At 44.5% G+C, this 12,191-nt stretch overlaps 1 protein-coding gene across 9 annotated transcripts in view; it reads left to right on the forward strand.

Moving 5' to 3' along the window:
* ATL2 (atlastin GTPase 2) overlaps positions 1-12,191 on the forward strand; it is a 58,818-nt gene that overhangs the window by 398 nt on the left and 46,229 nt on the right. For 2 of the 9 annotated variants that reach the window (XM_070069226.1, XM_051839539.2), the window contains exon 1: positions 224-399. The exons of the other annotated variants lie outside the window; for them this stretch is intronic. In XM_070069226.1, the coding sequence (XP_069925327.1) occupies positions 351-399 (49 nt within the window). In that variant the 5' untranslated portion in view covers positions 224-350. Of the gene's footprint in view, positions 1-223; positions 400-12,191 lie in introns of those variants that run through there. 9 annotated transcript variants of the gene reach the window in all.

Here is a 12,191-nt window from a genome sequence, read left to right on the forward strand (position 1 = left end):
GGGGTCGGAGTCTCCGGCTGGCTCTGTTCCCCTCCCGCCGTCGCGTCTGCCCGCTGGGCCTAGCCCCGGCCGCGCCCCGTGCTCTCGCCGCGCGCGGCCCGAGAGGGCGGCCCGCGGGGCCTGGACGCTGGCAGCTGGCAGCTGGCAGCTGTCGGGCGAACGGGCGGCGCGCGCGTCTGCGCCCGGCCCGGCCCCCTGCCCGCTCTCCCGCCGCGTGGCTGCAGCCGTGTCCGCCCCGACCTGAGGGGGCGGCCTTGAGCCGGGGCCGCAGGCGCGGGGAGCGGGGAGGTCGGCGGCGCCTGCGCTCGGGACGCGGCCGGGGCGACCCGTCCTCCAGCGGGCACTCACTGATGGGCCCCGCGGAGGAGGAGGCGGGCGGAGCGGTCACCTCGCGGCCAGGTTGGCGAGCTCCCCGGGCAGCCTGCTGGAGGGGACCGCAGTCCGCAGGCCGGGGCTCCTCGGCCCGGGGCCGGTTCGCGCGAGTCGCGCGTGGCCAGGGTTGCAGGCTCAGGTCTAGGTGTCCCCGTGGGCTGTGAGTGCGGGGGTTACTCGTTCCTCGGACGCCAGTGAGGCCCGATCAGACCGCAGGTGTCCGGGGTGAAGTCACCTGACCCCTCGCTCCCCGTTTTTGCTGAATGTGAGCTCCTACTGTCTCCTACTGTATGCGTCCCAGGAGCGCCCCTGCCCCCTCGAAGACGCATTTGCGTTGGCAGCCGGGGGTTGTGTGTGTCTCTCTCGCTCCTGACACCCCTATTTTTAGGAGCTTAGCATTTGATCTTTCGTTGCTGTGAATTGAACGCACGAAATCCTGATTGAGAATTTTCGAGGTAGTTGAAGGCATAAAGTTTTTTACCCCAAGGCTTTTATGCCTCGCCGAAGCCTACAGTCAGGAAAGTGTGGGCAAATTAAAGAATACATCAGGTACATTAAGTGTGATCTGGTGTTTTTAGATTTCTCCTTTCATAATCTGAGAAAGGTTTTGCTGGGTTAAGTTTAGAGCATTTCGATGGAATATTAACCACAAGGCTGCAACTTTACTAGGAAAGTTTATTGGAAGTAGACTTCATCTTCCATGGTAGCCCTTGGACCATACTTTAGGTGATGACAAATTCGAGTTTTGCTGAGACAAAAAGAAAAAGAAAATAAAGCTTATTTTTATTGCCTGCCAACCACAGTACTTGACCGGTTATAGAAACGGTAGCCCTCTGTAGCAAAACAAAAATACTATCGGATGGGTTTCCCCTCACATCTGCGCTCCTTGGGATTTCTGTGAGTAGTTAGATGCTTTGGAATGCTGATGGATTAATTCAGCTCTTTTGGACCCTAGGGGAAGAGGTGTGTGTGATTTTTTTTTTTTTTAAGTTACCCTAGTTTAGTTGTCATTCCAGAATGTTTTGTTATTTGCCTTATTAGGAGAAGCATAGATTTCTGACTCTGTCATGGTTATGAACATCGTTTTTATCCTGTGGTACATTGAAAAGAGATGAGACTCTTGAGACTGTTTAGAGCCCAGCATTCATTAAATGCTCGTGTCTGCTATGATAGGTTGATAGGTTTTTGGCTTTTTATTTATTTATTTTTGAGATGGCGTTGGTGGGGAAGAAGACCTTCACTTGATGATAGCCATTCCTACCCAATGGCTGCCTAAAACAGCCCAGAACCTGCTAATTTGCTCTGAGTCACCCATTATTGCATTAACAACCAAATCATCGTGTTAGAAATGCTGTTGGAAGTCTGAACGGGGCTGGGAAGGACTAGGGACTTGTCTGTGTTTGTGTAGAAACTCTGTCTCCCTCTGCTTTCTGAGGAAGCAGAGTTGGGATGAGTCAGGTGTCACTCAAGTAGTTCAGTAGCAAGATGCTTTCTCACCCGGGAGAAACACTCTAGGAATGTAGGACCTTCCGAAGGCAAGTAAGCTCTCGTTTGATTGACTGTAGGTTTATAGGTTTCTGTAGGTGTGATTAAATGCATTTAGTAAAGGGTTTTGAAATTCTGTGAGAGAACTTGGGGAGAAGTAGGTGCCTTACAGCCAAGGGATTTATTATAGAGAAAATTAACCATGAATGGAAATGAGGTTCTGGCCTTAAGTTGAGTGCATATATGTTGGGTGGTTTTTTTTTCTCCCTTTCAAATTTTGGCTTTAAGATAATTGTTAAGTATTCACAAGTAAAAGTAACTTTCTTAAAATTGTTAGAACTTTCCCAAAATTGTAATATTAGCTGCTCAGAATACCAGGAAACACTGATGAACAACTAGTTTGATGCTGGAGTTCAAGACATATTTTAAAAATGTGTGAAAAAATTGTCTATGCTTAGCTGGCAGTTCTCTTTGACACATACGATTTTAGGAAAGCTTTACTGCAGGCTCTCAAAGTCAGAAGCGGAGAGGAGAAGTTAAGCTGTTTTCGGTAATGATTTACAGCTCTGCAGAAGGAGAGTCCCCCCGGGGTTTTCCTTTTTATCTTTGATGACACACAATGGATTTTGATTTTGTAGTCATTTTGGGTTTTCAGAGCTCAGGTATGTTATTCACCTTCTGGAAAATGTGGACATCATTCACCATGAGGAAGATAGATGTGAACATAGAATAACTGGACTTGATTAATTACTTGAATAAGGTTGTTATCATTTACTGTTCACGCTACCTGTGGTCTAGAACAGGTGAGGACTTTTTCTATAGATTTCTTTTTCTTCAGGATTTATTTATTTATATTTGAAAGGCAGAGATAGAAGGAGAGGGAGAGATCTTCCATCAGCTGGTTTCTCTCCCCAAATAGCCACAACAGCCAGGGCTGGGCCAGGCTGAAGCCAGGAGCTTCTTCCTGGTCTCCCACGTGGGTGCCGGGGGTCCAAGGGCTTGGCCATCTGCTGCTGCTTTCACAGGAGCATTAGCGGGGAGCTGGATCAGAAGAGGAGCTTACAGGACTCAAACAGACGCCCGCGTGGGATACCAGCACTGCAGGTGGAAGCTTAGCCTCCTGTGCCACAGCCCTGGCCTCTTTTTCTATAGATGTAAAACTGGAGAGACATCCAGAAGAAAACACCAGCCTGAAAACATGATGGCAGTAGGGTAATACTTGGTACTTTTATAAGGCATGTGCAACGTCCTGGTTTTTTTTGACAGGCAGAGCTAGAGAGAAAAAGTCTTTTCCATTGGTTCACCCCCCAAATGGCTGCTACGGCCGGTGCGCTGTGCTGATTTGAAGCCAGGAGCCAGGTGCCTCTCTTCCTGGTCTCCCATACGGGTGCAGGGCCCAAGCACTTGGGCCATCCTCCACTGCACTCCCGGGCCAGAGCAGAGAGCTGGCCTGGAAGAGGAGCAACCACCGGGACAGAATCCGGCGCCCCAACCGGGGCTAGAACCCGGTGCGCCGGCACTGCAAGCAGAGGATTAGCCTAATGAGCCACGGCGCTGGCCAACGTCCTGGTTTTGTTTTACTTCCTGAAGCCTTCCTATGAGAGAATGAAGTTGTAGTTCCCATTGGAGAGAGTGAGTGTGATTTTGTTCACAGTCATAGAAACTTCTGTTTGTTTTGGTAAAGACTTATTTATTTGAAAGGCAGAGAGCGAGAGAAAGGGAGAATGAATAAATGAGAATCTTCCATCCCTTGGTTCACTCTCCAAATGGCCGCAATGGCAGGAGCTGGGCTGGTCCAAAGCCAGGAGCCAGGAGCTTCTTCTGGGCCTCCCATGGGGTGCAGGGGCCCAAGGATTTGGGCCAGCTTTCACTGCCTTCCTAGGCACATTAGCAGGGCGCTGGATCGGAAGTGCATCATCCGGGACTTGAACCGGTGCCCATATGGTTCTGAGGCACCCTTATTCCTCATTAAACTTTGGAGGAGGTTAAGGACCCTTCTTGGGTGGACATTATCACATATAATTAGAGGTGGCTGAGTAAAATCTAGTGTAAGTGAAGTTTGCGATCAGACTGATGGGAAGAGAAAATTGTACAGTAAAAAAGGTGAGGCAAGTCATTGAGTGGAGTGGGAATCTTTAAAAAAGGAAGAGAGAAGGTGGCTGTTGTAGAAAGAAGTACAGTTAGTGAAGGAAGTAGAACAGTTCTTGGATAGACATGAAGAAGCATGGAATGCTCAGAAGTTCAAAGCCAAAATAACTATTTTACAGTTAATTTTTCAGGTTACCAGTAAGCATACCCGTGTCCCTGATTGTATATACATATAGCTAAAGTTGGGTAATTTTGCAAGGAATGTGTGTATTGAAGCAGTCACCTTCACTGCCTACTCTGGGACAAATGGCTATGTAGTAATTTGTCTTATGGCAGATGATAGCTACTAGAAACAATGTTTAAGTCATGAAAGACTAATTTCATACACCCTCTATTTTCCCTAGAGATAATGTGACTAATTTTGGATTTGACCTTTTGGCCAGTACAAGTAAAATATGAATCTAGAGAATTCCCTTGCTAACATACCCGTTTAATAAAAATTATTCATACAACTTGTGTTCCCATGATTGACACCAAAATATCAGTTAGTAGCTAACTGGATATTTTGCTAGCCAATATAATAACTTGTTGGCTAAATAGTGTGTAACTGATGAAAGTTGCTTTTCTGGGATCTCTGGTACATGTCGTCTTTTACTACAAAATGCTGTTTTTGGTGGCAGTGTTTCTTTATCAAGAAGGAAGATGGTACAGTGGGAAAAGAACGAGGAATCAAAAGCTGCGTGACTTCACTTAAGCTCTCAGGCTTGAAGCTGTCGTATGTAGTAGTGGTAATTATCTCATAACAGCCCTCTTGTGGAAGCAGATGATAGGTATAAGTGTTTTGCAACATTTTATAGTTAAGCTGTCTCTTTGTGTAAGACAGTAGTATATGTAAGAACGTGCCAGTTTAACTACCTGTGCTATTATATGTTTATATTTGCAATCAAAAGTTTTGATTTTTTTTTCTGACAGAGTTGTTAGTTTGGCTCAGGGTGATGGGCAAGTTTTTAACTTTATTTTTAAAATGCTGATAATATATTCATGATAAGGTTATTGTGAGTATTCATTTAACCTGGTGCCAGTTATCCTATTGGAAGCAGTTGTTACCATAATTTCTGGTTAGGGTGAGATTTTGAACTAAAAATTTTCAGAATGGCTGGCTTGAATTCAAATTTTAAACTAAGATAAATATATGTATTCATGCTTCTTAACTATCTTCATTTCAATAAGCATGCATTTAAGATAATCAATGATGCTACAAAGTAGTTTTCTGGACTTGTTTATTCGAATTATAAGATTCTTAGTTTAAGATTAGTCAGTTTCAAAGTGTAGTGTACTTTTTTTTAAGATTTATATATTTATTTGAAAGGTAGAGTTACAGAGAGGCAGAGAGAGAGAGAGAGAGAGATTGAGAGGGAGATTCTACCCACTGGTTCACTCTCCAAATGGCCACAACATCAGGAACTGGGCCGATCTGAAGCCAGCTCTTCCACTTGGGTGCAGGGACCCAAGGACTTGGGCCATCTTCTACTGCTTTCCCAGGCCATAGCAGAGAGCTGGACAGGAAGTGGAGCAGCTGGGTCTCTAACTGGCACCCATATGGGATGCTGGCACTGCAGACTGGTGGCTTTATCCCTATGCCACAGTGCCGGCCCTGTACCAACTTTTTAAATGACAAATCTGCAGAATCGAATTTGGATCTGGTATGTACAGGGATACCTTAAAAGATTGCCTTGAAATCACCACTGAGAGTGAAGTTAATTAAAACCTTTTTATTGCCTTCATTCATTCATTCTTTTGTATTAGAGTCATGGGTTGTGATTAGAATGATATCTTCAACATTGTAATTAAAAACGAAAATTTGTAAAATTAATTTTTTTATTTGAAAAGTAGAAAGCCCGGGTGGGGAGATATCTTGTATCTTGTATCCCCTGCTTCACTCTTTAAATGCCAGTCTGAAGCTGGGCCAGACTGAAGCCAGGAGCCAAGACTCCAGTCTGGGTCTTCTACTGTGGGTGACAGGAATCCCACTACGTGAGCCAGCACCTGCTGCTTCCCAGGGTGCACATTAAGCAGGAAGCTGGAATCAGGAATGGAGTCTGGATTCAAAGCCAGGTACTCCCGATATGCTACGCAGGCTTCCGGGAGTTGTTTTAACCTCCACACCAAAAGCCTACTCCTAACTAAAAACTTTGGCGTCCTGTAAGCTTCCTGTTATCTTCAGAATGCGTTTAGAATGGAGACTTGGATTTTAATGTGAGATCTCTAGTGTTTATCTGTCACATTTTTCCCTTCCTGGTGGTTGATATCTACCTTATCAAACTTAGAGTCTTTATAACTAAGGGGATGATGCCTGTACAGGCACTTCAGAAACTAAAACCTATTAAAAAAAACTTTGGAGGTGGGAAGTGGCACATTAAATGAGCTGCTGTTTTCATATCCATGAATGGATTTATGGGATATCAAAAGTTGGATTCAGTTCATTTTTGCCAGAGAGGGGTGATTTTTTTTTTTTAACTGGTAAATTGGAGAGAAGTTTTGACAGGAAAATCACCTTTGTTCTTAAGTATATTTTGAAAGCAGTTATTAAATCTTCAGAAATTGCTGTCTTATTTCCATCAGCACTTTAATTTTTAAATAGATAAGACAGTGTTTAGAGTTGAGAGCCATATTATTGCAGGAAGATAGCAGTGTACTTTGTGTGTTGTTTTCCCCCAAATAGCTAAATTCTGAAGTAGGCTAGCAGTTCGTGGGAAAGTTTAGTGATGTAGCTGATACCAAATATCTTGTTACAAGTAGGTATTATGATAGAGATTTGCTTCCTTTAAGTTACATCTATATTTGTTATTGAGCAGGGCTTTTGATCACAGCTTTTAAGTTTATTTGGATAATGTGGTTGTTCTTACCTAAAAGCTAAGTGGCTTTTTTTTTTAAGATTTCTTTATTTGAAAAGCAGAGGGAGGGAGAGAAAAAGAGAGATCGATCTTTCATCCCCTGGTTCACTCTTTTTTTGTTTTTTTGCCAGCCTGTGTGCGGCCTCCACATTCACTTCCGGGGGCACCCGCAGGCCCCCCCCCCCCCCGCCCCCGCCCCAGGCGACGAGGCTCCTGTTGCTGTGCGCACCCTATTGGAGCCTGGCCATGGCACGCGGCGGCTCCGGGGTTGGGGTGCGCGCCCCTGGTTCACTCTTGAAATAGCTGCAACAGCCAGGGCTGGGCCAGGACAAAACCAGGAGTCAGGAACTCCATCCTGGTCTCCCACATTGGTGGCAGGGGCCCAAGCACTTGGGCCATCTTCCACTGCTTTCCCAGGTGCATTATCAGGGAGCTGGATTGGAACTGGAGCAACTGAGATTGAACCAGTGCTCAGATATGGGATGCCAAAGACACAAGTATTGGCTTAACCCTCTGCAGCACAATACTAGCACTGCCCCCCCCCCCCCACATATACCCCCAAAATAAAAAAGGATTTTTTTTATTTCAAAAGTGAGACGTCTTTGCAGATATTTCTCTCTCTCTCTCTCTCTCTCTCTCTCTATATATATATATATATAAAGATTTATTTATTTGAAAGAGTTATACAGAGAGAGAAGGAGGGGCAGAGAGAGAGAGAGAGGTCTTCCATCCGCTGGTTCACTCCCCAGTTAGGCGCAATGGCCGGAATGTGCTGATCCGAAGCCAGGAGCCCGGAGCTTTCTTTTGGGTCTCACGCAGGTGCAGGGGCCCAAGGACTTTGGCCATCTTCTACTGGTTTTCCAGGCCACAGCAGAGAACTGGATAGGAAGTGGAGCTGCTGGCTCTTGAACTGGTGCCCATGTGGGATGCTGGCACTGTAGGTGGCAGCTTTACCCGCTATGCCACGGCACTGGCCCCTGCAGATACTTTGGAATCACAAATTTAAAAAAAAGAAAAATACAGTCTAGTGGTAACCACTGTTAGCATTTTAGTGTTTATTATTTTTAAATACCTAATTTAATTTTTTCCCAAACTGAGATCTCCTTGTTAATGTGCTTTTGAAAAAATCTTCATTATTTTATTTTGATGTAGAGAGAGAGGGGAGAGATCATGTGTCTGCTGGTTCACCTTCCAAATGCCTGCAACAGCTGTGACTGAAGCCAGTAGCCCAGAAATCAATCCGGGTCTGCTCTGTGGGTGGCAGGAACCCAAGTACTTGAGCCATCATCTGCTACCTCCCAGGGTTCACATTAGCAGGAAAGTGGATCTAAAGTGGAGTAGCTGGAAGTGCCAGCATCCTATCTACTATACCAAATGCCCATTTCTATATTTTGCTTTTTCATTTAATATCGTATTTCACCACGTGATTGTATAATCTCTATAATTTTTTTATTTAAAATTTTTTTCTTAGTTTTAAAAAATTTATTTGAAAGGCAAAGAGAGAGTCAGGTGGACTTAGAGATCTCCCATTCACTTGTTCATTCCCCAAATGCCTGCAATAGTTGGCTGATTCAGTGTGAATCTCCCATGGGGTGACAGGGACCCAAGTACTTGAGTCATTCATTACCTGCTGCCTCCCAGGGTGCACATTAGCAGGAAGTTGGAATAGTGGTGGTTGGAATTCGAACCCAGGTACTCAAATTCAGGTTGTGGACATCTTAATCACTGTACCAAATGCCTGTGTCGTTGTTATTGTTTATTTGCGAGGCAGAGTGAGAGAGAGAGAGACAGAACTCCTGTCTACAGGTTCACTCCCCAGATGCCCTCAACAGTGAAGGCTGGGCTAGATGGAAGCCAGTAGCCCAGAACTCAACCCAAATTTCCCAGGAGTGTCAGGGACTCAAGGGCGTGAGCCATGAGCTGCTGCCTCCCGGCATATGCCGTAGCAGGGAGCTGGGATCAGAGGCAGAGCTGGGGCTCAAACCCAGGCACCCTGATATGGGATGTCGGCGTCCCAGGGGGCATCTTAACGACCAAGCACCTGCCCTAATTCTCTCATTTTATTGCCAGAGTATGAGCATCTGCCCAGTGCCCAGTAGTGTGGTAGAAGGAAAGCAAGCTTAGGAGCACTCAGTTTCCTTAATTAAAAAACCTACTTCAGAAGTTTGAAAGATAAAGTCCCTTCTCTTGAGGGCTGGAGAAAACGTAAGGGATTGGAATTAGCTTTCATTTGGGATTTGAGAGGGGAGTGGGACAGGCAAAAAGAGGACTATACTTAGACACAGAACTTGCTTTCTCCCTTGATGTTATTTGACATACTGTGTACTTACCTTATAACAAGGCTTTTCAGTTGCTTGTAATGAATATGTGCATACAAAAGTGTGGCAATACATGTTCCAAAAGTTCATGTAAACTGGAGGTCATTTAAACTTCATGAATACTTGTGAGTTAAATTTATTCTTAGATTTGTAAGTTCAGAAGTAGAAATTACTGCCTGCTGGTTTTGTTGAAAATATCATGGAGGAGAGTGGGTTTTGTTAAGCTTTGAAGAGTGCACTGGTGGATCGTCTAGAGCAAAGCACTTTCATAGGATGCACTACTGATTTGGAGATATAAAGGAAGTATGGGAACCTTTTTACAAAGTAATTTTAAGCATTTGTCCCTGATTTCTAAGAATTTGCAATCTAAAAGGATGCTTACAAAGTATTTTAAAGCAGTTAGATAGAGGTAACTGAGAGATGAAATGAAGTTAGAGCATATTTAATAAAAAGAATATGAGCTGTTTTTCAGTAACCAAGCAGAGCAAAGAATTGATTTAAATAACTGGATAATTCCTGGAAAAAGTAGCCCAAGATGTGACTTAAAAACTGTGGCGATGTGTTTCTCCCTACCCATTTTTGAGCGTGTGTATTTATTTACCAGAAGGAATCCTGACATGAGCTGTAAAATTGCCAAACTAGGGAAAGGACAGGAGACTGTAGTGGGAAGCTCTCACTTTCTTACCTTTTGTTTTTTCAAATTAGTCACATTTTATCTAGTTGGAAGGATGTTTGTTTTTGGCACCATTCCCTTCATTTTACAGCTGCTCTTGTACTAAGAATTTTGCCTGTGTTGAGCCAAGTCTGGAATTTGAGCGAGTGCTTTTCTTTTTTTAAACTGTTGCTGTAGCAGTCATCTGAGGTAGAGAGATGTGGTAAAATAGAATTTAGAGTCTTATTTCCAGAATCTTGGCAAGTCTGTTTTTGAGATTTGTTATGATAACCCTGTCTAAATTTAAGTTTGGATGTGTGTGTGTGTATGTGTGTGCATGACTCTTACTAACTGGTTATCCCAAGTTTCATAGCTTATTTATTTTTTTTTGTGAGTTTTATAGCTTGAACTTCCACTAAGGTAATTTTTGTGCCAAAAAGGAATGATTAACTATTTGCCTGAGTCAAAGAAACCTGGAGTTCTGATGGATTCCTTGCAGTCACTGTGCCAAAAAATACTTCTGGAAATGGAAATGTATTACATGTTGCTTTATAAAGGCTTATGTGAAAAGAGAATGTCTATAGAAAATGTAGAATAATTTAACGTTAACTGTTGCCTCAGCCAAAGAAGGCTGTCTCAGGAACTAGCTCTTGAGTGCACCCCTTTTCATTTTTACTGTCAACGTCTTGACTTGGACTTCTCATTTAATACACGAGTTCTTGCAGTTGCCTTCTATCTCATCGCCCTGTTTTTAGGCTCTCATCACACTTAGGATTCACTCATGACTTTCAGTTTACCTCTGTAGTACAGCTTTGATCTTATCACTCCTCTCTTCCCAAATTTTCAGTGGCTCCCTTTGAGGGTAATGCCCAGCATTCTTAGCCTACACCTTTAAACTTTTTATTTATTTATTTATTTATTGAAAGGCAGAGAGAGAGACTGACAGACAGACCTCCCATTCTCTGATTCACACAAATGCCTGTAATTCTGAAGGCAGAACTGGGAACTCCATCCAGGTCCCCTGTGTGGGTGGCAGGGACTCAAATGCTTGAGCCATCATCGGCAGCAGGCTTTCTGTTATGGGATGGCAGCCTCCCAAGCAATGTCTTTTTTTTTTTAAATGTTTGTTTATTTATTTGAAAGAAAGGCAGAGTTACAGAGAGGCAGAGGCAGAGAGAGAGGTCTTCCGTCCGCTGGTTCACTCCCCAAATGGCATTGATGGCCGGAACTGGGCCTTTTGAAGCCAGGAACCATGAACTTCCTCCTGTCTCCCGTGAGAGTATGGGGTCCCAAGGACTTGGGCCATCTGCTGCTGTTTTCCTAGGCCATAGCAGAGAGCTGGATCAGAAGAGGAGCAGCCAGCACCCATATGGGATGCCAGCCCCACAGGCAGAGGCTTAGCTCACTACATATACTACATTGCTGGCCCCTCCAATCAATATCTACACTTTTTTTTTTTTTTAAAGATTTATTTATCTGAGAGGTGGAGTTGCAGAGGCAGAGAGAGAGTGAGAGAAGGAGAGAAGGTCTTCCATCTGCTGGTTCACTCCCCAAATGGCTGCAACGGCTGGGGCTGGGTCATTCTGAAGTCAGGAGCCTGGAGCTTCTTCCAGGTCTCCCATGTGGAGGAAGGGCCCAAGGACTTTGGCCATTTTCTCTGGCTTTCCCAGGCCATAGCAGAGACCTGGATCTGAAGTGGAGCAACCAAGTGTTGAACTGGCACCCATATGGGATGCTGGCTCTGCAGGTGTTGGCTTTACCCGCTACGCCACAGTGCTGGCCCCAGGATTTTTTTTTAAAGACTTATTTACTTGAAAGAGTTCCAAAAAGAGAGAAAGGGAAAGAAGGAGGGAAAGAGAGAGAGAGAGAATGAGAGATTGAGAGAGAGATCCTCCATTTACTGGTTCACTCCCCAGATGATTGCAAGAGCCAGGACTGGGCTGGGCTGAAGCCTGGAGCCTGGACCTTCATCCCAGTGCAGAGACTTGAGTACTTGGGCCATCCTCTGATGCTTTCCCAGGCATGTTAGCCGGGAGCTGGATCAGAAGTGGAACACCTGGCACCCATATGAGATGCTGGCATCGTAGCCTGTCGCTTTGTCTACTATGCCATGCTGGTCCAGAATTTTCTTTCTCTGTGTTTCTGTTTGTTTTGTGCACTACTAAATCTCCAGTTCCTAGCTCCATGTCATAGGTGTTGAGTGACTTTTATTTAAGGAATAAAGGCCTATGTACCTCCAATTTTAGTCCTTTTACCTCCTCCTCATGATAATTTGGTGGTTGTTAGTGGGGTGCTTATTTAAAATGTAGATTCCTGGGCATCATTACTTATGCACAAATCAGACCCCGAAGGTGGGTCCAAGAATTTTTTTTTTTTAAGATT

The sequence above is a fragment of the Oryctolagus cuniculus genome, chromosome 2 (genome assembly GCF_964237555.1).
Source record: "Oryctolagus cuniculus chromosome 2, mOryCun1.1, whole genome shotgun sequence".
Taxonomy (NCBI): Eukaryota; Metazoa; Chordata; class Mammalia; order Lagomorpha; family Leporidae; genus Oryctolagus; species Oryctolagus cuniculus.